This window comes from Pipistrellus hanaki (genome assembly GCF_964339955.1).
Source record: "Pipistrellus hanaki genome assembly, chromosome: 2".
Lineage (NCBI taxonomy): Eukaryota > Metazoa > Chordata > Mammalia > Chiroptera > Vespertilionidae > Pipistrellus > Pipistrellus hanaki.
In genome coordinates, this window is record NC_140504.1 from 18,509,365 (window position 1) to 18,535,069 (window position 25,705).

The 25,705-nt window shown below is 38.1% G+C and overlaps 1 protein-coding gene and 1 long non-coding RNA gene across 3 annotated transcripts in view; both read right to left on the reverse strand.

The window, feature by feature from the left end:
• Positions 1-25,705, reverse strand: part of LOC311617530 — a 537,075-nt gene that overhangs the window by 375,151 nt on the left and 136,219 nt on the right. The window lies entirely within an intron of this gene.
• SLC33A1 (solute carrier family 33 member 1) lies at positions 6,105-24,855 on the reverse strand. 2 transcript variants are annotated; one of them, XM_084873860.1, is made up of 6 exons: positions 23,607-24,855; positions 15,124-15,314; positions 11,714-11,898; positions 11,087-11,204; positions 8,541-8,756; positions 6,105-7,954 (listed from the first exon to the last, which is right to left on the reverse strand). In XM_084873860.1, exons 1-6 carry the CDS (start codon positions 24,379-24,381, stop codon positions 7,787-7,789), a joined length of 1,653 nt encoding a protein of 550 aa, XP_084729986.1. In that variant the 5' UTR covers positions 24,382-24,855; the 3' UTR covers positions 6,105-7,786. The 2 variants fall into 2 exon arrangements, with proteins under 2 accessions (XP_084729986.1, XP_084729987.1); XM_084873861.1 differs by lacking the exon at positions 15,124-15,314 and having other exon boundaries at positions 23,607-23,885.

The window sequence follows — 25,705 nt, forward strand, 5'->3', positions numbered from 1 at the left end:
TATACTTCAAGAAATGTCAAAACTCCGTAGGCTCTTGTAAAGGGGCTGTATAGTGGAGGTTCTGACTGGCCAAACTCTTCTTTCTGACTCCCTCCTTCATTCATTTGGCCTCAAGCACACTGCGCTTCTCTCTGCTCTTCACACATGCCAAGTTCATCCCTGCCTTAAAGCCTTTGCACTTCACTGTTCCCTCAGAATGCTCTAACCACCTCCCTTTGGCTCTCTATCCCACCACCACCCTCGAGCCTGGCTTCTTATCCTCTCAGTTTAAGTATCATATTCACAGAGGGCTTTTCCCTCTCAAGTAGGTCCTTACCATAAAATTAAATTTGTAATTTTTAAAATATATATATTTTATTGATTTTTTTTTTCTTTTCAGAGAGGAAGGAAGAGGGATAGTTAGAAACATTGATGAGAAACATTAATCACCTGCCTCCTGCACACCCCCTACTGGGGATGGGCCCACAACCAAGGTACATGCCTTTGATTGGAATCGAACCTGGGACTCTTCAGTCCGCAGACTGACGCTCTATCCACTGAGCCAAACAGGTTAGGGCAAATTTGTAATTTTATAGACTGACTGACAGGCTTTTATTTTTATTCCTTTCCTTCTCCACTAGTCTGTAGGTCAGGACTGTGTCTCTTAACTGTCTATGCCCGAATAGCCAGTGTGAAGGACAGTTCCTCATACATAGGAGAATCTTATTAAATACTAGAGGCCCAGTGCATGAACTTGTGCATGGGTGGGGTCCCTTGGCCAGGCTAGCAACTGGAGCCAATCAGGGCAGACTGGTGGTGGTGGGGGGACCATGAGAGGTTAGCCAGCCAGGGGGAGGGACCACAAGAGGTTGGCAGCACAGGAGGTTGGCTATGGGAGTGCACTGATCACCAGGGTGCAGCTCCTGAACTGAATGTCTGGTGGTCAGTGTGCATCATAGCTACTGGCCAGTTGTATGGTTGTCTAGTCATCTGGTCTTAATGGTCACTTAGGCTTTTATATATATGGGTTAGCTGAATGAGAGATATCCTCTTCAGTTCTCTATATGGCAAAATCTCTACCTATTCTTCCTCTCTGTTGTTTTGTCCTCCTCTTCTTCCCTTCCTCTTCCTTCCAAACAAATTCAGTCCAATAGCCTTTAGGGACCTAATAATTAGAATTCACATGAAGAATTAAAGAGTACTAGTAAAAAAAATTAAATGCTGCATAAATGTATTTTTTTTATAAATCTTTGCTTCTCCTGTATGATTTCAAAAACAACTAGATAAAACAGTATTTACAAAACCGTGCTGATGGGCTTATAATGTATAAAGATATATTTTTTATGACAATAGAACAAAGGAGGGCAGAGGGAACAGAACTATTTTGGAGCAGTTTTTGTACTTGATTTGTGAGCTTTATGTAAATTATATCTTTATTCTTTTTTTTTTTTTTTTTTTTTTAATAGGTGAAGGAAGACTTTTGGATAGTATAGAAACAAGGAACCCTGGGACCTCAAGGTGGTTATCTGGCAATATCAGGAATTGCAACATAGCTAGGTCTCATGTCTAGAATATAGTTTTGGCTACATTCAGGATCTAATACAACTCTATTGAGTTTAGGCACCAACATTGCCCCTTCCTCAGAAGCAGAAGTTCATTGATCCCTTCAAATATTATTAACCTATTGTTGCAAATATTAACCTATCTCCAACAATTCAATGTCTGCCTCACTGTGTATTTTTTATTCTCTTTTCACTACTAACACACACTTTTATCTCACACTATTTGTATGACTTCCTATAAAACTATGATTGGTCTAGGCATTATCATTCAAGGTTTTTATGCCAAGACAACTAATGAACTAATAACTGTTCTATAAATTGGCTATGTTTCAGTTAGAGATAATCAGCTGGAGTCAGTATGACAAGATTAAGCACTTAAAAATTGGCCATGTGAGCTTAACCATAAAGCTAGAGTTGCTTTGCTAAGCCTGGGACTCTAAGAATGGCATTTGCCCTCAGAAGGGGATAGGGTAAGCATGTAAAAGTATTCTCCAGAATATTCTCCTATTTTCCACAGTCCCTTTTTTGCTGAGTAAATCATGAACCTTCAAAGGAGAAAGATGTCAAAAAGTTTTTATTGCAAAAACAGATAAATTTGTTGAATCAAAGTAAGAATCCAAGATTATAAGAGACTCACCAACATATTAAGAAAATGTATAGAACCCTAATCAATTTGGCTCAGTGGATAGAGCATCAGCCTGCAGACTCAAGGGTCCCAGATTTGATTCAGGTCAAGGGCATGTGCCTTGGTTATGCACACATACCCAGTAGGGAGTGTGCAGGAGGCAGCTGATCGATGTTTATCTCTCATCGATGTTTCTAATTCTCTATTCCTCTCCCTTCCTCTCTGTAAAATATCAATATATTTTTTTAAAAAAGAAAGAAAATGTATAGATAGATGCCTGTAAAATACCTTGTAATCTTTCTATCAAGTTCAGAATTAGTCTTACAGGATTGTCCTATTTGTAATCTATTGCTCTGCCATTCACTCTATCATGTAAAGCCCAATTTAGAAAGCTGGATAGTTAAGACTCTGAAATACTTGCCTCGTGAGGTTATCATTAGAATCTTAGCACTTAGTAAATTTAACATGAACAGTTTACTTTTCATTTTAATGAAATGAATAGGCTTTAATATTTATATTTTACAATAGTGACTGATTAACTGTAATGGCTAGGGTTCTCAATTTTAGAGACATGATAATTCTCTAAGAATTATGCCAATACCTTATTCATTTCTGTAGTGCTATTTAAACATTCTTCACACAGAATGCTTATGTGATGTCTATATTGACAATAAAAAATAATTGAAAAGTAGCAACCTTTTTCTCAGTACTCCAAGACTTCATATAAACTATGCAAATTAATACTGGTGACATTTTAATATATATTTAATTATATACTTGGCAAATTTGTTTTCAAGATGGACTATGATTAATCACAGAATTTTCATTTTGCTACATAGAACTTTTCTCTACAAAATGTCCACTCTGCCCCACAAAGATAAAACAAAACTTGCTCCTTAAAATCAATCTTTATAATCCAACAGTTAAATGAAGTTTCTATTCACTTAAGGGGCGGGCATGAGTACTGTACATTAATTATTCTGCCCCGATACAGGACTTGCCTCTACAAATATAGAATCCCAGGAAGGAATATTAGCTCTTCATGCCTATTCTAAAAATTTAGAGATAAAATGAAGAATCTAATAGAAGTTCTCAACAGGTAAGGAAATGGGAAGGCTCTCAACCTCAAACTAAATTATATATATATAATTGATTTTTTACAGAAAGGGAGAGGGAATTAGAAACATCAATCAGCTGCCTCCTGCCCACCCTCTACTGGGGATGTGCCCATAACCAAGGTACATGCCCTTGACTGGAATTGAACCTGGGACCCTCGAGTCTGCAGGCTGACGTTTTATCCACTGAACCAAACCAGTCAGGGCTATAGTACTCTTGATTTACGATAAACAAACCCTCATATTTAAGTAGATTATTTGTTAAATCACCATCAGTTATCTATGTATGCTATATAGCAAGCATGTCAAACTCCCGGCCTAAGGGCTGTATATGGCCCACAACAAATTTTTGCAGCCCCGCCAATATAATGGTATGTAAGAAATGTTTTTAATGAAAATTTTATAACTTAATTTTTACAATATAACGAAGTACAATGTTTGCTAATGACTGATTACTATAATCGTGTTGCATTCATTTCCCTTACCGCCTTACAGGCAGGCACACAATTTCTCCCCACTAATCCTAGCAGGGAATATTTCAGCAGTTGATTGCCGTGTCATTAGTCTTTTTTTTTTTTTTTTTTTTTAAATGTATTTTATTGATTTTTTTACAGAGAGGAAGGGAAAGGGATAGAGTTAGAAAATTGATGGGAGAGAAACATCAATCAGCTGCCTCCTGCACACTCCCTATGTGCCCACAACCAAGGTATATGCCCTTGACCGGAATTGAACTTGGGATCCTTCAGTCCGCAGGCCAACACTCTATCCACTAAGCCAAACTGGTTAGGGCCATGTCAGTCTTGTACTATTTGGTGTTTGCAACAGGAAATATTTTGCTTTTGGGGAACAAGAAAAATATGTTTACTTCCATTATGCTTATTAATTTGTGTAGTTACTCAGTGCCTGGTAAGTTAATATTCAAGAAAAAATTATTTTTTATTAAAATGTTCTATTAGCCCTAACTGGTTTGGCTCAATGAATAAGGCGTCGGCTTGTGGATCAAGGGTCCCAGGTTTGATTCCAGTCAAGGACATGTACCTTGGTTGCGGGCACATACCCAGTAGTAGGGAGTGTGCAGGAGGCAGCTGATCAATGTTTCTAGCTCTCTATCTTTTCCCCTTTCTCTCTGTAAAATATCAATAAAATATATTTTTAAAAATGTTCTATTATGTTGATTATTCATTATTTCAGCTCTTTTTATTCAGCATGTCTCTATTGAAATAAGCCTGCTTCTATGAAAATTGAAGCTTTGGGGTTTTTTTATGGCCCACATAAACTTAAATCTGTTTTGGCCTGTGTTAGCTTTTGAGTTTTACATGCTTCCCATATAGTTAAACATAGCTAGTAATAAGTCATTCTAGATGCAGTACAAGTATGTATCCAAATAACCAAATGACTACAATCTATACTAATAAAAGCATGATATGCTACCTAGACCAGACAGCTGTATGTCCTTCCAGACATCATTCTGAAAGTTCTTCCAGATTAAGCCGCAGAGGCGGGGTCTGAGGCAGAGGCAGTTAGGGGTGATCAGGCAGGCAGGGGAGTGGTTAGGGGCAATCAAGCAGGGAGACAGTGATTAGGACTCATCACACAGGCAGGCATGCAGAGGGATAGGAGTGATTAGGCAGGCAGGCAGCGGGATTAGGGGTGATTAGGCAGGCAGAGTGGTTAGGGGCAATTAGGCAGGCATGCAGAGGTTAGGGGTGATTAGGCAGGCAGGCAGACAGAGTGGTTAGGGGTGATTAGACAGGCAGGGGTGATCAAGCAGGCAGGCAGGCCAGTGGTTAGGAGCCAGTGGTCCTGAATTGCAGGAGGGTGCAGGCCGGGCTGAGGGACCACCCCTCCCATGCACGAATTTCATGTACCTGGCCTATATAATAAAGAGGTAATATGCAAATTGACCCTCACACCCTTGTACAAGATGGTCACTCCCATGTCGTTAAAGATGCCGCTACAAGATGGCCAGCAGGGGATGGCAGTTGGGGGCGACTGGGCCAGCAGGGGATGGCAGTTGGGGATTACTGGGGCCAGCAGGGAAGGGCAGCTGGGGGTGATCAGGCCAGCAGAGTAAAGCAGTTGTGAGCAATTGGACGGCAGGGGCGCAGTTAGGTATGGATCAGGTTGGTAGGGGAGTGTTTAGGGGGTGATCAGGCTGGCAGGCAGAGGCAGTTAGAAAAGATCAGGCAGGCATGTAGGCAAGTGGTTGGGAGCCAAGAGTCCTGGATTGTGAGAGGGATGTCCGACTGCCTGGACATCCCTTGAGGGGTCCCAGATTGGAGAGGCTGCAGGCTGGGCTGGGGGACACCCCCCCCCCGGGGACCCCCCCCCCCCCCAGTGCATGAATTTCATGCACTGGGCCTCTAGTATATATAAAAGCTTAAGTAACCATTATGACCAGGCTCTATGATGATTCAATGACCACCAATGGCAGATGCTCAATGCAGGAGCTGGCCCCTGGTGGTCAGAGCATACCCACAGCCAACCTCCCATGGCTGGCCAACCTCCCTTGTTCCCTCCCTCTGGCTAGCCAGCCCAATCCCCAACCACTGGCCAGGCCAAGGGACCCCACCCATGCACAAATTCGTGCACTGGGCCTCTCCTTTAAAATAACTGTTAATTTCTAGAGTAAATGCAATTGCTGGCTTCCACCTCATAGTTAAAGGCTTAAAAAATATTTTAAAACTTCAGTCATTAAATATTCATACTTGAAAATATGTTGGAAAGTATGTATAACAACATGAATAAGAAAGAAATAAAAAGGTAATTCTGGTAATGTGAGCTCCCTACTTCAAAACTAAAAATCAAAATACATTTCACATATGATAGTTAAGTGGACTTTTTATTTATTCAAGTAAACATTTTTTATTATAATACATGATAATTCACATGTGACAGAGTACTGGAGTCTATTGTTTGGTGTAGTCTCCTTGTCTGTAGGTTGACTTTCTAGGTGATTCTGCAGGATCTGACATCAATGCCCAACACTGGCTTCCCAATGGCCATTCTCACATTTAGAGGCTGCTGCCTTCATCTATCTTTCTTCGGATGCCAAATGCCATTTTCTCCCACCCAGTTTATCCTCCATTACTTAAAAAAAAACCCACTCTAAAATTCAACCTATGTTATAAAGTTAAACAAAAAACCAGGAGTTAGTGTATATTTTCCAAATAATAATAATAATAATACTAGGACTCTACTGATAATCTCTTTTTTTCCTCTAGCTTCAATTTTGAAGGATTTATATAATCTTTAAAAAGTCACAGTAATACACCACAAAATATGCAAAGAACTTTATTACTGAATGTACATGTTAGAAATTTCTAAAGTACTAGAAAGCTTAATTCTCCTGGAATAGCAATTCTCTACTGGCAGCTATAGTTTACAAACAGAAGACTGTGCTTTAATAAGTGGAAATACAGTACTTGATTTGGTATAAAGTTATTGTGAGATCTTTTCTCACCAGTAAAGTGCTTAATTAAGAAATATTCTTCCACCACATGATATAATTTGTCAAAGGCACAAAATATCTCTGTCTCAGTGCTTAAAACATTTTTTCACTTAAATTTTACTTAATCTAAAAACTTTACTGTTCTTTTTTTTTTCTGGTAAAAAAACAAACAAAAAAACTACTTGAAGAAAAAACTAATTTTTATTTTCAAAACTTTGCCACAAACATGTATTCAACACTAAATCTGATCCCCTCATGAGATTTCTGTGTTCCATGTAACTCCTATGACAAACAAAAACATGCAAACTTTAGGGTAAAAAGTTACAAGGAATAAAAATTCCAAAAAAGTGTGGACAGGGGAAATCAATAAATTAAATATCATAGCTTTCATGTTATAAAAAAATAGTTTGAGTAATCTTCTTATAAATCTTAAATGCCTACAAAAGCAGGAACTATATTTCAAATAGTCTTTTAAACACAGATTCATGAGTACAATGTTGTTGTGGTCATAAAAATAACAACTAAAATGGCATTTCAGTCAGCAGTCTAAATTCTCTTTTCAGGAAATTCCACATAGAATCTAACAACTTGCAATTCAAAATGAGGTTTATCTTTCAACAGGTCAGGACTATTATAATTAGTATCTGATTATCATGCTCTTTTCCATTGAATATATTTTACCAAAATTTTAAATACAGCTCGAGGATAGGAACTGATAATAATACTTGACTGTGGTTACCACTCATGGCTACTGCTTTGCTGCCTAAAAAATACTTTGGTCAGTAAATTAAAAAGATATAAATCAAACAAGGCCTAAAAAGTTGTTTTAGAACAAATTTCCTTACCTTAAGTGAACTGTAAATGCACTAACAAGTCAAGGCAAAATATAATCATGGATGCAGAGAGGTCTCTATTTTTTAACCATTTGGCATTTTATAGCACTAATTTCCTTGTTCAAAATAATATTTTTTACTCCTGTTCACTGATTATCATAACTCTCTGAATTAAAACTAAACTATAGTTACCTTTCTTAGAATGTCCAGTAATAGATGCACTAATTGTTCCTTTTGCACTTCCATGAAGACAGTCCTTCATCCTGCAACTTTTTAAATTTTGGACCAAAACCGAACCACCACCCAAATCCAATAAGCACACAAATAATGGACTCCACATAATAACCATCCAGCGCTGTAACACATGAGCCACCGAGTTTTTTGCAAAGCTGTAAAAAAAAAAAAATTCCATAATTTCAAAATGGAAGTATTTACAAACTTACATGTTTCTACTTTGTAGTTTAAAAGATTGATCAAAATTTATTTTTGTTACATGTTAATATCTCTTAAATCTCTCTAATGCTACCAACAAGAGTAGACCAATTTTCAGCTCATGCTATAAACAATACTCCAAAAGTCAGCTAGTTGTTACTTTGAAATAATCAACAAACTACTAACCACTTGGTTTTACCTACAATTGTTAAATGAATAGCCAATGAAATTTCCCTTTTGCTGTCATTAAAAAACTTAACTATTAATAATGCATTTTTTTAAGTTCCTACTGTGTACAACAGCGATCCTCAGGTGGGAAGAGTGACTGCACCTCCCTTGCTGAGAATTATCCTCAGGTAAACTACTTTTATTGATTTCAGTTGCATTAAAACCCTTACTCATGATGGGAAAGATGTAGATTTCTGTATGAGAAACTATGGGCAGACATGATTTTTAAAATAGATATAGTTCTTCTAGAGGCAAAACGAGGAAATTAATACCTTAATATTAGTTTAATGTTATTTAAAATTACAACACACTTACCTCAATAGTATCAGCTGTTCGACAACTCTGGTTTGATGCACCTACACACTCTTTCACAGTGAGGGGATCCACTAGCCAAAGGGCTACTGTAGAAGGCCAGTTTCCTCCCAGATTGGACACGGTGTTTAAAAGGGTCATATATGTTCCTCCAATAAGTGGATCGCTAACCTTTGCATTAAAAGCCATTATGGAAACATACATACTGTACAATGTAACCTAGAAGGAAAATGTAAAACATCTTTAATACGATTAGGCTTTTTAAAGCTATAGTCTGAATTAAGAAAATCAAAATTATAAACCTTATAATTAATTTTCATGTCCCTTACTAAACACCCGTCAAAAAACATTTATTGAACATTTCTTATTGACTAGGCTTTAGGCCAGATCATGACAATATAAAGATGACTAAGACAGTCTCTCTGTAACCTTCAAGAATTTATTCTAGGCTGGGAAAATAGGGAATAAATAAATATTATGAAGTGCAGTAAGTATTCTTAACAGAAGTATACAAATTGTATTACTGGGGTCTAGATAAATAAGAGCTTAATTTAAAATAAGAGGTCAAGGAATGATCAAATGAGAAAATGACTGATGAGGTGGCCTTGAAGCACTATGCAAAACCCTATATATGTACTGTACCTAAATATATGTGTGTGTGTGTGTGTGTGTGTGTGTGTGTGTGTGTGTATATATATATATATATACACACACACACACACACACACACATACTTTTATATATATATAAAAGGCTAATGTGCAAAGTGTCCACTTGGGAGTTTGACCAGGACACCAGGAGTTCGATCACTTGCTATGATGTATGCTGACCACCAGGGGGCAGCGTGGAACAAAGGAAGGCCCCGGCCGGCAGCTTGAAGGCCCCAATCGTCCCTGATTGCCGACCAGGCCTAGAGACTCTACCTCTGCAGGAATTTCATGCACTGGGCCTCTAGTATCATATATGTGTATTTTATGTATATATGTATTATATATGTAAGCATTCAAATATAATTTTTGTCTATATACATAGAAAAAAAGCATTTCAAAATGTATGTGACAAATTGAAGAAAAAAATCTTAAAGGCAAAAGTGCTTAAGAGGCAAGAATTAACCCTCTATTTAGGAATATGGAAATAAACCATGCTTCCAAGACAGCATTCCTTTTATTATTGTCCCATGGGATGTTACAATATCAAATAAGACTGAGAAGCACTAAATTACGTAAAATTAAACGGGTCCCTTTCACTATAGGCCTTCTGAAAGCCTTTAGGATATAAACTCCTTAGGGTAGGGATTTCGGCATGGTTTATTCACTGTTATACTATAGTACTTAGAATATTTCCTATCATGGAATCAGTGATCACTTAAGATTTGTTGAAGGAATGATTAAGATGCTACATAAAGAGGGGTTGTATCATGTATCATTTCTCAAATTTACTTGGCCTTATACGTTTTCTCCCACAAAGCATCTGGTTGTCTGGGTTTCAATGACTATACTTTAAAAAAATTACCTAATGAAATCCAAAGCCAAACGAATGATTTTTGAACTACTACATCATATATATATTTTTTTTACTTAGGTAGTAAAGCATTTGCTAAGCTAAAACACTTCTTTTAAAACTTTTATTTAACTAAGTATGTGCAAAACAAAAGAAAATTACATTTGACATCCTGGCCTCGATGATGTACATAGTTAGTCAGACATGATCCACTATGGAGATCTTTTAAATGAGACAATTGCACGCAAAAAAAATTACTGAGATTATTTGGTAGCCATATTTTTAGTTTCAGTTAAAAACAAAATGAGGAGTTGATAAATATAATTTTCAAAATTTAACTATAACTTTCAAATGTTTAAGCTAGGTTTCATTGAAAAATCCAAAGTTTCTCTAAAATACACAATTGCAATTACTACAGTTGAGTCCCTTATAAACCTTAAAATTATATAAAGATAATCTGCCATTTACTTGAATCACTTGCCCCCAAACAAAACCCCATTGTGTAACAGTAGCTTAGGTGAGGCTATAGCAAAGTGGGTATCACTTTTTTTAGGGATTACAAATGTATTTAATAAAGAAAGAAAAAGCAGATTGGCACACAGCTTCCAAAATCACAAAAGAGTAGGTTATAACTTTCAAAACAATTCTAAACCAAAAACCTATAACCTTTAACCTACTAGCCATCCTTATTTTTTAATACTTTAAGAAAAAAAAAATATTGGGACTAGAAGAAAGAAAGAACCAAAGTCTAGGAATGGAATAAGAAATACTTAGCAAGGATAGAATTACTAGTTTGAAATAAATTCTGAAATGTAAAAAATATTTGTCAAATGAACAAAAAAATGGAATAAAGAAGAAACTCTCTTTCCATGAGTAGAGCTCATTAAATCAAAGTAATAAGGATTCAAGTACACTGTCAAATAATTTCATTGTCAGATCTGTGCTTAAATCTTAAAATTTATTTATCATTATTTTAAAGCCACTGTAGAAAAAATGTCTTCTTTATTTTACCAAGAACAGTTTACTTCCTTAGAAAACTACAAGCTTACCTGGTGTAACGCATAACTCAGCAGCAGTACGAAATAGTAATATATAGGGAATCCCCCTTGATGTTCTACTTTAGGAGTCCACCAAACCAGCAGAGCAAACTCTAATCCAAGCAATAATCTATAGAGGGGGAAAAAAAATGGAGCTGACTTCCATTTTAGGTTAAAAAACAACTAAAACAGAAATCCGTGTGTCTACCACAGGGAAAAAGTTTGAATCTACAACCTATTAGGCTAAAAAAAGAGAGAAAAGTATGTATAAATGCTATTATAGTTAAAGATGTTTTTCAAGTTGAAACCGGTTTGGCTCAGTGGATAGAGCATCAGCCTGCGGACTGAAGGGTCCCGGGTTCGATTCCGGTCAAGGGCATGTACCTCGGTTGCGGGCACATTCCCAGTAGGGCGTGTGCAAGAGGCAGCTGATCGATGACTCTCTCTCATCAATGTTTCTAACTCTCTATTTCTCTCCCTTCCTCTCTGTAAAAAATCAATAAAATATATATATATATATTTTTAAAAGATGCTTTTCAAGCCTTTTTCCATATATACTCTACACACAGATATTAGTGACACTAATGAATGTTCCTCATTTAACCTTTCTTATTTAAGAAGATTCTACTTTGTTTTTACCTGTAGGGCATGGCTTTGTAAAATACATCTAGTGGCCGGGGACCTGAAGTGTATTTGCTGATAATCAGAGGCAATATTATCTGTAAAGGAACCATTGGAACTGCCAATAAGGCTAAATGTTCTTTAGGTACTCCCTCTTCTACCAATTTCAGTCCTGTTACTGCATCTGCTGCTGAAAAACCAATCTGCAATAGAAAAATATTTTAATTTATGACTTAGGAAATATTTTCTTCCAAGCATATGTAAGTTCTCAATAAACTCAATTTCATGATTAACCCATGACAGTTACAAGTATGGTAAAACAATCAAGTTAGAGAAGGTGCACTTTGCCCTATGGTCTACTGACAATATTCAGTGAAAACAACTAAAAATTCAGCACTCTTAGGAACTGTAGATGGCTCTAATTACAACAAAATTTCCACTTCAAAAGTTCAATCTCATATAATAAAGTGTCCAACCCAAACTTACTGATTTGTTCATTTCAAGTTTTTAAAAAAAGTCATTAATTGACTCCAAATAAATCTGGTTAAAATGGAGAATCACTGCCACATATACACATTTTTATGATTTCTGATTGACCATAATAAAAATTTCAGGTCTCCTAACATTTCAAAAGTAATTCTGAGAAAACATTATATCTGAAAAGTTGAATAAAATGAGGGAGAAGGAAAAAGTATAGTTAGATTAAATCTTAAAAACAACCCCATCTGTAACGGGGTACGTAGAGGAGGGAACTGGTCTATGTTTCTCTCTCACATTGATGTTTCTGTTCCTCTCTCTCTCTCTCTCTCTCTCTCTCTCTCTCTCTCTCCTTCCCTTCCATCCTCTCTCTCCAAATCAAAGGAAACATATCCTCGGCTAAGGATAAAAAGACAAAACCCTGATTATTTTATTAAAGTTGTGGCTTTGCCATTCTTAGGAAATACATACTTATGGTATGTATGAATAAAGGGTCATGGTATGTACAAATTGCTCTCAAACATTTCAAAAGAAACAGGTAATAAAGTGCAAATTTACAAAATAAAGGGGAACTAAATGTTAATAATTAGAGAACTTGGATATGACATCTGGGAATTCTTTAAATTAAAAAGTAAAATTTTTAATAAGTATGAAACTCTATCAAATAAAAAAATTGTTCAAAGAAATATACTTTTACTGGAATGGAGCCAGAAAGCAAATTTCACCATGAAAACATTAAAGGTCAAAGATATTTCACTTAAGTCTAGAAAATAAATTCACCCATTCTCTTTGTAAAAATCAGATATACAAACTCACTTCAACATTTACTCTATCTTAAAACTGGTATAGATAGGAGATATTTGTAATAGACACAACTAACAAAAACCTCAAATCTAGGATATATAAAAAAAAAAAATCAAAGTTCTACAAATTTAAAGAAAAAGGCAACTCTGAATATTCATATGGCCATAACTATATGAAAAATGCTCAGCTTCTTTAGTCATCAGGGAAATGAAAATTATAACCATAATGAGATGCCTCTACATACTCACCAAAAAGGCTAAAATTGAAAAGACAATCTGTTCTCTAGGCTGTGAAGCAATTGGAGCTCAAATACTGCTGATGGTAGGAGAATTGAAACAGCAACCTCTTTGGAAACTTGTTTGGCTGTATATACTAATGGAATATTTATGACCCAACAATTCTACACTTAGGTATTTACCCATCTAGGTTCACCTAGGTTCACTAAAAGTAATATAAAAAATGTTTGTAGAAACACTATTCATAATAGTACAAAAGTAGAAATAACCTAAGTATTTGTTGATAAAATAAATTGTGGCAAATTCATACAATGGAATGCAATAAGCAATGAGATGAACAAACTACTGCTAAAATTAACAATATAGATAAGTTATACAAATACAGGGTGTCCCCAAAACTGTATAAATACTTAGAATACTATTATTAACCCCAATGGCTTATATCAGAAAAGAAAGAAACATCAATTGTGCCATCAGCTGTTAAAGTGTGTTTTGGAACACTGTATAATGTTGAGTAAAACAATACAAGAGCTAGACATAAGAACACCTACTGGATATTTCATCTATATAGAACTCAAAAGAAGAGGAAACTAATTTCTGATACTACAAATTTAAGACAAAATCCTGATGATTATGGAATCATAAGACAAAAATGTGGTAAAAATTTATATACAGTATGATCCTATTACACTTTTAAAGTGTTTATGTATAAATATATATAGCATTAATATTAAATTGATTATAAAAGTTATATTTCTGCATATAAAGTATATGTATACAGATACATATATACAGGGGGAAATTACCAAAGAAAATATATAAAAAATGTTACCAAAGGTGATTTCTACATTATGTAATTAGTTAATATAGTCTCCCTTGAACTTTTTAGCATTTACTACACTTAAACCTTAAGTTCCTAAAGTTTAAGCCTCCTTCATGTTTCCTTAAAATTTAACCCACTTTATCATTAGAGAGGAGGAAACAGCCGAGACTGGTTTGGCTCAGTGGATAGAGCGTGGCCTGCGGACTGAAAGGACCCAGGTTCGATTCTGGTCAAGGGCATGTACCTTGGTTGCAGGCACATCCCAGGTAGGGGGTGTGCAAGAGGCAGCTGGTCGATGTTTCTCTCTCATCGATGTTTCTAACTCTCTATCCCTCTCTCTTCCTCTCTGTAAAAAATCAATAAAATATATTTTTTTTAAAAAAGAGAGGAAGAAACACTATTTCAAAACATTGAAGCTACAATTTTTACCTCAAAGATAGTTGTAAAATGTTTATGTAGATAAGAATAAATATTAATATGAAATTCCTATAACTGATTTTAGATTTTAATAATATTAATTCCAACAATAGCAATAGCTCACTTTAACAGAGTATACTCACCTTTCTTCCAGCATATGTCTTTAAAATGTTTTAGAGATATAAGATAAGGACATCTTAATACAAAAAACATAAAGAATAAAATCAACATCACCAAAATCCCCGTTTCTTTTATGGTTTAAATAAACTTGTGATTTACAATGATATAATTCTATATCATTGTAAGTCACATTTTAAGTAAATAATTGCATTTCTTTATCATTGTAAATCACATCTTAAGCAAATTGTTTTTTTCAAGGCAATCACTTGTATACCAAGCATTAATATAATTCGTTAAATAAGATTTCACTTGTATTAGACTTACTTCAAATTGGTATAATTCTTTTAAAAATCCCAAACATTTAGCTTACTTTGAAATTATATTTGATATCATCACAGCTTTCAAAACACATTTAATAAACTGAAAATTGTTTTTTATTATTAAATTCTAATAGTAGTGGAAAGGAACCTATGATATGAAAAGGCAACAGAAGTATTTTACCATATTGTTAATTATAGCAGAATGGTAAATTAGCTTTAGAAACCTCTTACCTTTGCAGTTAGAATCAGAAGGCAAAATGTCAGAACTGCCGGCATTTTTATAATTGCAAAAAGCAGCTTGTAAGTATCTGTGATACCTTGGGTTTCTTCTTTTCCTACTGATACCTCTTTGTTTTCTTTTTTCAGAATGGCAACTAAAGTTGTTGTTACCAAAAATACAGCTCCCCAGAAAAAAAGGAAATCTGAAATTCAAAATGTTATAATCTATAACTTTTGAAATGACATAACTTCACTGGTAGTATATAATTCTGTATACAACTTTTCCTCACAAAACCTTGGTTTAAAAAAAGTAACACAATGTGGCTATCATGTTTAAGGTATCCTAAGTACCAGGAAATACAGATGAATGAGGCAGTCCTAGGTCTGTTAAACATATACAGCACAGACTCAAATAGACAGTGACACTTATCAATGGGGGTACAAGGAAGTTACACACATTAAATGGGCTGAATGAAACAAAAGTCTGTCATTTTATTCAAGAAAAGTTCTGGGACGCCTTACCCAATTTGGCTCAGTGGGTAGAATGTCAGCCCATAAACTGAAAGGTCCTGGGTTCAATTCCAGTCAAGGGCACACACCTTGGTTGCAGGCACAATTCCCAGCCCTGATCCAACCAATTGATGTGTCTTTCTCACATCCATGTTTTTCTCTCTCTGTCTCTCCCCTTCCCTTCCACTTTCTAAAAATCTGTTATTCTCCGGAGAGGAGTAACAAAAGAAAAAAGAAAGAGTTCTGAGAAATGATTTTCAAGCACCATCAGTCATAATTCTTAAGCACTTAAGCCATTTTAGTTCTTTATTAAATCATGACAATTTAGACAATAAACAGGTGATATTTTTACTATTAAACTTTTTTAAAAACTGTTTAAGAATAGTCTTCTCTTTTCAATACAGTGGCGGGAGCCTCTCCCACCTCTGCTGCAGGAGGGTGGTAAGGAGCAAGGGGTCCTGGACTGTGAGAGCTCCGGACTATAAGAGGGATGTCTGACTACCAGCTTAGGCCTGATCGCCCCCACCCTCCAATCCCCCCCACCCTCCAGCAGGCAGACATCCCCTGAGAGGTCCTGGACTGCGAGAGGGTACAGGCTGGGCTGAGGAATCTAACCTCCCCACCCAGTGCACAAATTTAGTGCACTGGGCCTCTAGTTTACAGATAAAGAAACAGGCTTAGAGAGGTTATGCCTGAAGTTACATTCTAAGTCAGTGATAAAATTGTGATTTTTATGCCTTATATAATTAATTTCAAAACCTGAATCTCCTTAACCACCCTGAGAAATTCATCTTAGTTTGCCCCTCTAGAACTTACTGGATAACCCTATCCAGTTCCGTTGTCTATAAAATAAGCCTTTGGCTAGAAAATCCCAGAAGCTTTCTAGCTCTAACATTTTAAATTTATACTCAGTTTTATATGTGTTTACTTGTGTGTGTTTTTCATTGCTCATATAGCACAACTTACTGTTCATGGAACCTAGTCATCTTTTTTCAAAAACAAGTAGAACATTCTTCAATTAGGGCTTTTCCTTGGCATTTAGTCTTGCTTCCCTACTGTGCTAGCTGAAGGTGATCACTACCATTTGAACCTCACTTATGATGGAGGCATATAGCAATATTAGGTAAGACCAATTTTTACTTGAGTATTTAAATGCTCCTTTCTTACACGCTATCTGATTTGATTTTCATAGCAAATATGTGAGTGAGGCAAAGCAGGCATTACTATTATAAAGACATGAGGAAAAGAAGCCCAGAATATTTAAATCTTTGTCAAAGGTACAATTATTAAGAGGCAGAACTTGAACCTAAATCTGAATTTGAGTTTTATAATCTTTCAATTATTTCACACTATCTGCATAAAATTTTTTTAAAAATTAACGATGAAATAAGAACTTACTTGAATTGGCTAATTATTTAGTTTCCACAACCCCAATCAAAAACAAGGCTATACTATAAAAAAATAACACAAATTAAAGAAACTAAAATGCTTCTTCAATACATATGGACATCTGTATTCTGAGGTGAATTCTTTCTCCAACATGGAAAAGTTACACTTGATTTTAGATATTAGAAGAAAAACACACAACATTCTTAAGCGCAATGGTATTACATTTTAAAATAGTAATCTATACAAGTTATGATTAAAGCTCATCAAAATAGCATCTTTACAACTTCTAGTTAACAAAACATTTGGAATCTGATTCTAAAGGAACGAGTAATAATTATTCTTTAAATAAGGCTAATGTTCATTATTTTTTGCATCCTTAATATCATCTGTGAAATGTGACAAATAATGACTTGTTTACAGAATTTCACCTACATTATTTTTTAATTTTTACATGTTTTTATTGATTTTTAGAGAGAGAGCAAGGGAGAGAGATAGACAGACAGAAACATCAATGAGAGAGAAACTTCATGGATTGGCTGCCTCAAGTCCACAGTGCACAACCTGGGCATGTGAATCACACTGTGACCTCCAAGTCAACTACTGAGCCACACCGGCTGGGCTCATCTACATTATTATTCTCATTCAGAAAGGTTTTGTTCCTCATTTGGTTTAAATGAACTGTTTAAGAAACCCTGAAAACATGTATGATATATCACCGTCACCAGAAGTTTCAATTAATGGTCTGTACATAAATGTTAAGTGAAATTTAAAAGTTTGTCAGTTATATACCACATTAAGAGTTCCAGTTCTCTTTTTTTTAAAAAACTTTCTTAGTATGTTCCACAATTTTAATGAATAACATCTTCATCTAGAATTTAAAGTCCTTGACATCAGTAGCAGGAAGAAGAAAAAAAGAATAAGAACAAGTTAAACAGGTTTCAGTATTTGCAGGTAGGATTATCTGTGATTTCTTTGTGCTTTGAGGATAAAACAACAGTGCACTTGAAAGAAGGAAGTGGTAACAATGCATGATTCAGAGCCCTAATTTAAAGCTTTTCCATAGCTCACATGAACAGAATAAAGCTAATAGCTCACAAAGAGAAGCATTACCATTGCCAGAAAATATATTAAGTTTTATGGACATAATTGCCATAAGTACTATTATAGACTATTGACTATTATTTATTAACATTGTTTAAGGTAATGGATTTTTTTTTTTTTAATGAAGGTTACTTTTCTTGTTAATCCTCACCTGAGGATATTTTTTTCCATTGAGTTTTAGAGAGAGTGGGAAGAGGGAGTGAGGGAGAAGCAAGAGTGGGGGGGGGGGGGGGGGGAAGAGAGAGAGCGACAGAGAGAGAGAGACAGAGACAGACAGACATATCGGTAGATGTGAGAGAAACACATCGATTGGTTGCCTCCCGAACACACCCTCCACTGGGGCCAGGATGGAACTAGCAACCCAGGATGTGCCCTTGGCTGGAAATCAAATCCTCAACCCTTTGGTGCACTGGCTAACACTCTAACCATTGAGTCACCCTGGCCAGGGTTAAAGCTTAATTTTTTACACTTGATCTTAGCCAAAAGGCCAAAAAATGATTAAAGCTTAATTTTAAAAATTACTATACAGAAATTAGCTTTTAAAGAAAGGTTAGTTTTTTTTATTTGTATATCGATAATATTTACCCATATATTAGCTTTTAAGATAATGAATTGGTTATTTTAAATAACTTTTTACTTTATTATCACACAATAGAGCTAAATATTTTTAGTGTACAGTTCTATGAGTTTTAATACATGTATCAATTTCAAATCACAACCATAATCAAGATTCAGAACAGTTCCAACACTCCCCAAAACTCCCTCAGGCTGTCCAACACCTTCTTCTCATCCACAACCCCTAGCAACTACCAATCTGTTCTCCATCTCTATAGTTTCATCTTTGAGAATATAAGAAGGTGTTTTAAGCTTAGATATAGATGCTAAAGTATGTATTACAGCCTATTTAAGAATAACTGATCTAACTAGAAATAAGTCAGTCAGTTCTACCCAATTCTAAATATCATTTTAGTTACATAAAATATATTAATGAATACTGCTTCCGAAAGCAAGACAAAGAATTGGTCCTGATCTCTTCATAGTTCAGAGCATGAATGTTTTAAAAATACATACTGTTACTATTATCATCACCAGTTTGATTAGCTTCACACTTAGAGCATCCATTTTTCAAAGCAACAGTTCCCTTTAACTCCTAATGTGTATGCTTATCTATAAACAAGCTGACTCATAAACTGTTAATATGTTTAACTGTCTTCTCTGATATCAGACTATCCTTCTCCCTGCCCCCAAACCCATCGCAATCACTTCTTTCATTCATTATTAGAGGCCTGTGGCATGAGATTCGTGTACTGGGGAGAGGAGGTGTGTCCCTCAGCCAGGCCTGTGCCCTCTCACAGTCCGGAAGCCCTCGGGGGATGTCCGACTGCCAGCTTAGGCCTGTGGGGAGCACTGCCATCCTTAGCACTGCCACTGAGGCGGGAGAGGCTCCTGCTGCGCTTGCTAGCCGTGAGCCCAGCTTCTGGGGTTCTGGCTGAGTGGCGCTCTCCCTGTGGGAGTGCACTGGCCATCAGGGGGCAGATCCTGTGTTGAGCATCTGCCCCTTGGTGGTCAGTGTGCATCATAGCAACTGGTCATTCTGCCGTTTGGTCATTTGCATATTACCCTTTAACTATATAGGATTGTCACCACTGCTTATAGAGGAATTGGCCTCAACTACCAGCTGGACCTAGCCAAAACACATATTTTATATGAATCAAACCAGTGTTTTAAAATTAGGAGAGAAAAAAACAAGAAAGAGAAAATTTTGAATACTAATAAAATCTAGCAATCCTAGGATCCTGTTACCACAGGCAACGATTTATTGGGGTTGAAACTCCCTGCCTTTATTTTTTTATATATATTTTAAAAAATTGATTTCCGAGAGGAAAGGAGAGGGAGTGAGATATAGAAATATCAATGATAAGACATCATTTTGGTTTACAAACCTTCATTATAGACTGTAGAAAGATTCCTTAGGAGCAGAGAATTCCCAGGTCTTATTCATTAAATTAAAACACTGGCTAGCACCAAATAGGCACTTATGGCTGAGTAAATGAATAACATGCATCACTTAAAAAAACAAACAAACAGCTGAAACCAGTTTGGCTCAGTGGATAGAGCATCTGCCTGCGGACTGAAAGGTCCCAGGTTCGATTCCGGTCAAGGGCATGTACCTTGGTTGCGGGCACATCCCCAGTAGGGGGTGTGCAAGAGGCAGCTGATCAATATCTCTCTCTCATCGATGTTTCTAACTCTCTATCCCTCTCTCGCTTCCTCTCTGTGAAAAATAAATAAAATATATATTTTAAAACAAACAAATAAACAAAAAAAAACCTTTTAAATCTTTCACTTCTGGGCATTATGTATTCCAGGGGTAGGTTGATGTATTTTATGGATCAGCAATCATAGTGCAAATTTTCTCTAGTAGAAAAGCTCAATGATAGGAACATATTATATTTTAGTATTATGTTACATTACACAGATATTATATTTAAGGAGTCAGGAAATTTAATCCTGTAGAAATATCTCTACCTCTAATTAGCCACTTGGCTGCAGTTTTCTCATCTGTAATAAAGGAACTGAAATATATTCTTCTTTCAAGTCATAAAACATTGTTATTAACTCTATGTTCTTCTGAGTTAATCAGTTCTTGCAGCTTAAAAAGTCATCCCTTTTTGCTAAGATCCTTGAAAACCAAATGTGGCAGGACACAAGTCCACTTCTGAGTTCAGTACTGGACCCTGAAGGTACCAAAGCCAACCTCAGCATAGTCGTGGTTTTGTTTCCAAGGGGTTCTATCTCAACCTGTCCTTCTTGTTCCATATTTATTCTTTAGAATGTTTTTTAGATGGCAAAAACTATTCTTTCTCAATATTTTCCACTTTGAGTGTATCTGCAACACTCAAAATGTTAATCACAGAACATATTTTAGAATTTCACACACACAAAAAAAAACAACTATGCCTACTTTTAATTTCCTGATTTTCTAGGCATCTGTCTCAGTGTTTGGCTCAGTGTTTGGGGGTGTATAGTGAGCAACTAGCAATTTCTGTGCTCTTTAAATTCCTCAAAATCACTGTTTTTTCTTAGTTATACTAAGTTTCAAAAAGTACAAGGCTACAAATGTGATATGTGCAGTCATAAAGAGACAAATGAAAATTCAGAAAGTCTTCAACTCTTAACTTACTAAAATGTTTGAACCAGAAACAGCAATCCACTACAGACATAAAAAGTTAAATTAAATAGTAAGCTATTTCTACCATTTACTAGAGAACAAAGTTCAAATTCAACAGAATAAAAGGCTATTCAAAATAAAAAGAATCAGTGTAAATAAAACTCAAATAGCACAATTTCGATCTTCCCCATTAGGGAACAGCTCTTGATAAGGGAGGATATGATTTTAACTAGAGGCCCTTTGCATGAATTCGTGCACCTGGGGGGGGGGGGAGTTTCTCAGCCTGGCCTGTGCCCTCTCCCAGTCCAGGAGCCCTCTCTTCTTACTGCCTACCTGCTCCTACTGCCTGCCTGCTCACTGCTCCTAAAGGCTCAGCTCGCTGCTCCTTAGCACTGCCTCAAAGGCAGGAGAGTCTCCCGCCACCGCCACTGCGCTCACCAACTGAGCCTGGTTTCTGGCTGAGTGGCACTCCCCTTATGGGAGCTCACTGACCAGTAGGGGGCAGCTCCTGTGTTGAGTGCCTGCCCCTGGTGGTCAGTGCACATCATAGCGACTGATCATGCTGCTGTTCGGTTGATTTGCATATTAGGCTTTTATTATATAGGATGGCTCCTGAATGCCATTCTCCGGAATGATGTTTTATCATTCACTCTTATATTTAAGAGAAAGTTATAATTTACCTTGTTGGTAATTTAGTTTCCATAGCCCCTTAAATCTTATTTTCTCTACTGAGACTTTTGTATATTAAGTAACACATTATCTCATTAATCTTTCCTGGTAGCCTGAACAGTTCAGCACACAATGAAAAGCAAAACATATAAAAAGCAACAAGGTGCCAATTTGATGCAGTCACACATTATTTTTAGGCAAAGATTTATCCGTAGAGCCAGGGTGGGATCCCAGAACATTCAGAGACAAATCTATCTATTGCAAAGCAACGAGCTCTCAAACATTTTTGGCGTCAAACCAACTGATGAAAAGTACAATTATCGTTTCATCACGAGAGCAGTTTGAGGTGGTAGAAAGGGGGTTCTACAGGGCGGGGTGTATAGTGAGCCACTAGCAATAATGAGCTTCCCTTCAATGTCACAGGGGGATTTCAGGCAATGAGTAGTTCAGTTGTGGATCCCTCCCTCCTCAAGACACTCCCCAAATAGTATAACTCTTACACTTCCCTCACCACACACCTACCTGACATTTATGCTGTTGGGAATCCCTAATCTAGTACTGGGAAGATGAGAGTTTAGCTGTTTAAATTCATCATCACTACCAGAATGAAGAATTCTACTGCATTCCTGATGTAGGTTATTACTGATATTGGTCATTTTACTTCTGCTTCCCAGTTGTTAGGAAAGTTAAAAAAAAAAAAAGACAAATCCTCAGAAAACCTTACAGAGGCATGTATTTTACTCATGCAGGAAAAGAGGAAATTTTGTAGAACTTATATCCAATTTCTTACTAGATAAAATTCAAGCTCTTTCTCATAGTATTTAAATGAAATCTTACTCATTTGGTCACTACCTTTCTTTCAGCACTATTTTCCCAAAGCCAGGCTCCACAATTACTGCCTCGGGCGCTCTGAACATCACCGGCACCCTGCACTTTTTTTGTGCGTTGCTCCTTCACAGTGCATTTTCACCTGGTGTTGGGCATTCTGGAATTCCACCTACCCACTTCATGGAATCTTACAATTGAACAAGGTCAAATATCTGCTGATGAAATCTAACTCCCACAAGCAGTTAATAAGCAGCAACTGTGTGCTCCCCTAAAATGAATCTTTCCTGTTCCTTGTGGGCTGGACTCTGCTTTATAGCAGGCCCTTAGAAGTCTGTCACTGAGCCCACTAGTTAATGTTTGAATAAATGAAGCCCATTCCTTTCACAAGAGGGCTAGATAAAGACTCTTGGTGTAAGAATAGGGGAAATGGACCATAAAGCACGCAGCTAGAAATCTCAATCCAAGGAACAAGAAAAGTAAAATGTGAACCATGGGTGTCAGATTAGATTCGTGTCGTCACACTGGCCATACTGTTAAAAGATGTGTATTAGTCAACAGACTCCTACGCTGAGTTGTGTATGCCATTCTACACTGTTATTGCGTACGCTGTCTCTCCCTGCTTACTGCAGAGTACTGATCAATTAAGATTACTCCAATGTAGTCCTTGTGGCTGAAGCTCATTTTAGTGGAACGGAAAGCTTACCTCGGGTCATCTCCCATAAAATGATTTCTAGTGAATTAAGTAATGAGCTTCCCTTCCATGTCTTACGCTGTCAAAAGGATTCAGACACGTAAGATAAACCTAACAGCATATTAGTGTAAATACCTGAGAGAGTAACGATCCCCCTGGGTTGAGGCTGAAACCGCAAATACTTGTTGCAAAAGTCGGCAGATTCAAGGGCCAAAAACAAAACATTGCCCAGAAAGTAGCCCGCTGTTTGGCCCACCGAATTGCAGGTCGAAGCATAACCCACGTTCTCCCGGGATAACATAGTCAATGCCCAACCATCCACCGCGATGTCCTGTGTGGCCGCCAGGAACTCAAACAAAAAGAAGGTCACCGTGAGGGCCACCACATCGGGGGCTCTGCCATCAGTGTTCCCGAGCAATCGGTCCACCTGCGTGGACAGATACATCATGAAGATCCCCAGGACATACTGCGTGGGGACAAGCCAAGACTTCCGCCGACCGAAGTTCCTAAAGTAAACTGCATCCACCAGCGGGGCCCAGAGCAACTTGAGACTGAAGGGCCAGAAGACCAAGCTGAAGAAAGCCTGATCGGTATAGCTAATATTTTTGCTCTGCAGAATGAGCGGTATGCTCCCCGCGAGGCCCAAGGGAATGCCCTGCAGCACGTAAAGAAAAAGCAACAGCAGAATGCTGCTTAGCTCGGCCCGGCAGCTCCGCGGGGGCTTTGAGAAACCACTGATGCTAGTGTCCCAGAGAAGAGCTTCTTTGTCCCCTTCTCCGCCCACCACGTCCGGGTGACAGTCATCCCAGCTGCCCGGCGGCAGGGGCCCGCTCTTCATATCCAGAGAGTGATTGAAAGTCCCCGGCCGGCGCTGCCGACTGTTGTCCTTGTGGGAGACGGTGGGGGACATGGTAGAGACGATGCAGAGCCCCGTCGGAGATGATGATGCCAGGGCTGGGCGTCTCGGATCCGTCTTAGTTCGAGGTCCAAGGCTGCCTCTTGGACCGGGGTCTAGCTGCTGTGTGTTCAGAGAGGGAGTCAGGGCGCCGGGGGGACCAGGGTGCTTCTTACTGCGGCGCGGAGCGCTGAAGCCGGAAGCCAGTGCCCAAGCTGGAGACCCAGGCGCCGACCAGGCAGGCAGGTGCCCCTTTGGAGCGGCGGCAAGGAGGCTGGAAGAGCCCCCCGGGCAGCCGCGCCGGGCTCCGGGCTGGGGGACGGGGCCGTGGTGCTACGATGGAAACTGGAGCCTAACTAGCGGTGAGACCGAATGGCCGGTCTCGGCACTAGCCTTTGGCTCGCGCCGCTGCCCGAAGCGGCTGACAGCACTTTCTCCTCGGGACTCCAGCGGGTGACTTCCTGCCTCATACTTCAGGAAGTGGTCCTTTTCTCAAATAAGCCGGGTCCCGCCTTCCGAGCCAGCCAATCAGGGCGCGCTCCGGGGCCCAGTTGGAAAACGACACCTGGTAGGAACCCACGACTCTGGCGGCCGGGATCTCGCGGGAGGGTTAACGCGGGCGCACAGAGCGGTGGGGGCGGGGCGTCGGCGGAGCTCGGGCTCTGTGAGCGCATGCGGCCTTGGGGAGCGCGTGGGCCTAGGTCATTGGGCCGCAGCTGCCACGTGATGGGGTGTTGAGCCCAGGCTCCGCCCCTGCTCTGTGCTGAGCAGCCTCTGAAGCAGCTGGGGCTCAGGGAGGCTGGTCATTTCGCTGGAGGGCAATGCCCGAACTGCATGCTGAGAATTGTGCAATGCCCTTGCTTTCGTGGGCCGGACGGAAACCGGGAGAGGAGAGTTGTTTAAAGTTTAAAGTGTGTTAGCCTCAGGCAAGGGTGCTTTGTGGCTTCAAAAGCATAGAAAAAGGCCTAGCTAAAAGGGTGAAGCGATGCCTTACAAAACCCATTTATAGAATGAAAGAAACTGTTCCAGAGATTAGACTTCTCTGTAGTCCGTTTTTTTCCAACATAGAGGAAGACATGTAGGGGAGTTGGGGTGTAGGTGACCGCATGCACCAGTTGAGTGGATTGGGATTATAAAACTCATTACATACCACTATTTTTAAGCTACTGCGAAAGGTCTTCTGGAGCCAATATTAAAATTTTGTTTCACCAAAACCGGTTTGGCTCAGTGAATAGAGCGTCCAGTTGAGGGCATGTACATTGGTTGCTGGCCCATCCCCAATGGGGTGTGTGCAGGAGACAGCTGGTCAATGTTTCTCTCTCATGGATGTTTCTAGCTC

Bases quoted from the DNA above. Each gene is read 5' to 3' on its own strand.
- SLC33A1 (XM_084873860.1), bottom strand. From the start codon at position 24,381: ATGTCCCCCACCGTCTCCCACAAGGACAACAGTCGGCAGCGCCGGCCG. The intron at 11,899-15,123 runs GTAAGAGGTTTC...TTTCTATTGCAG, and splicing joins TTCTGATTCTAACTGCAAAG to ATTGGTTTTTCAGCAGCAGA. The intron at 8,757-11,086 runs GTAAGCTTGTAG...TTTTCCTTCTAG, and splicing joins TGAGTTATGCGTTACACCAG to GTTACATTGTACAGTATGTA.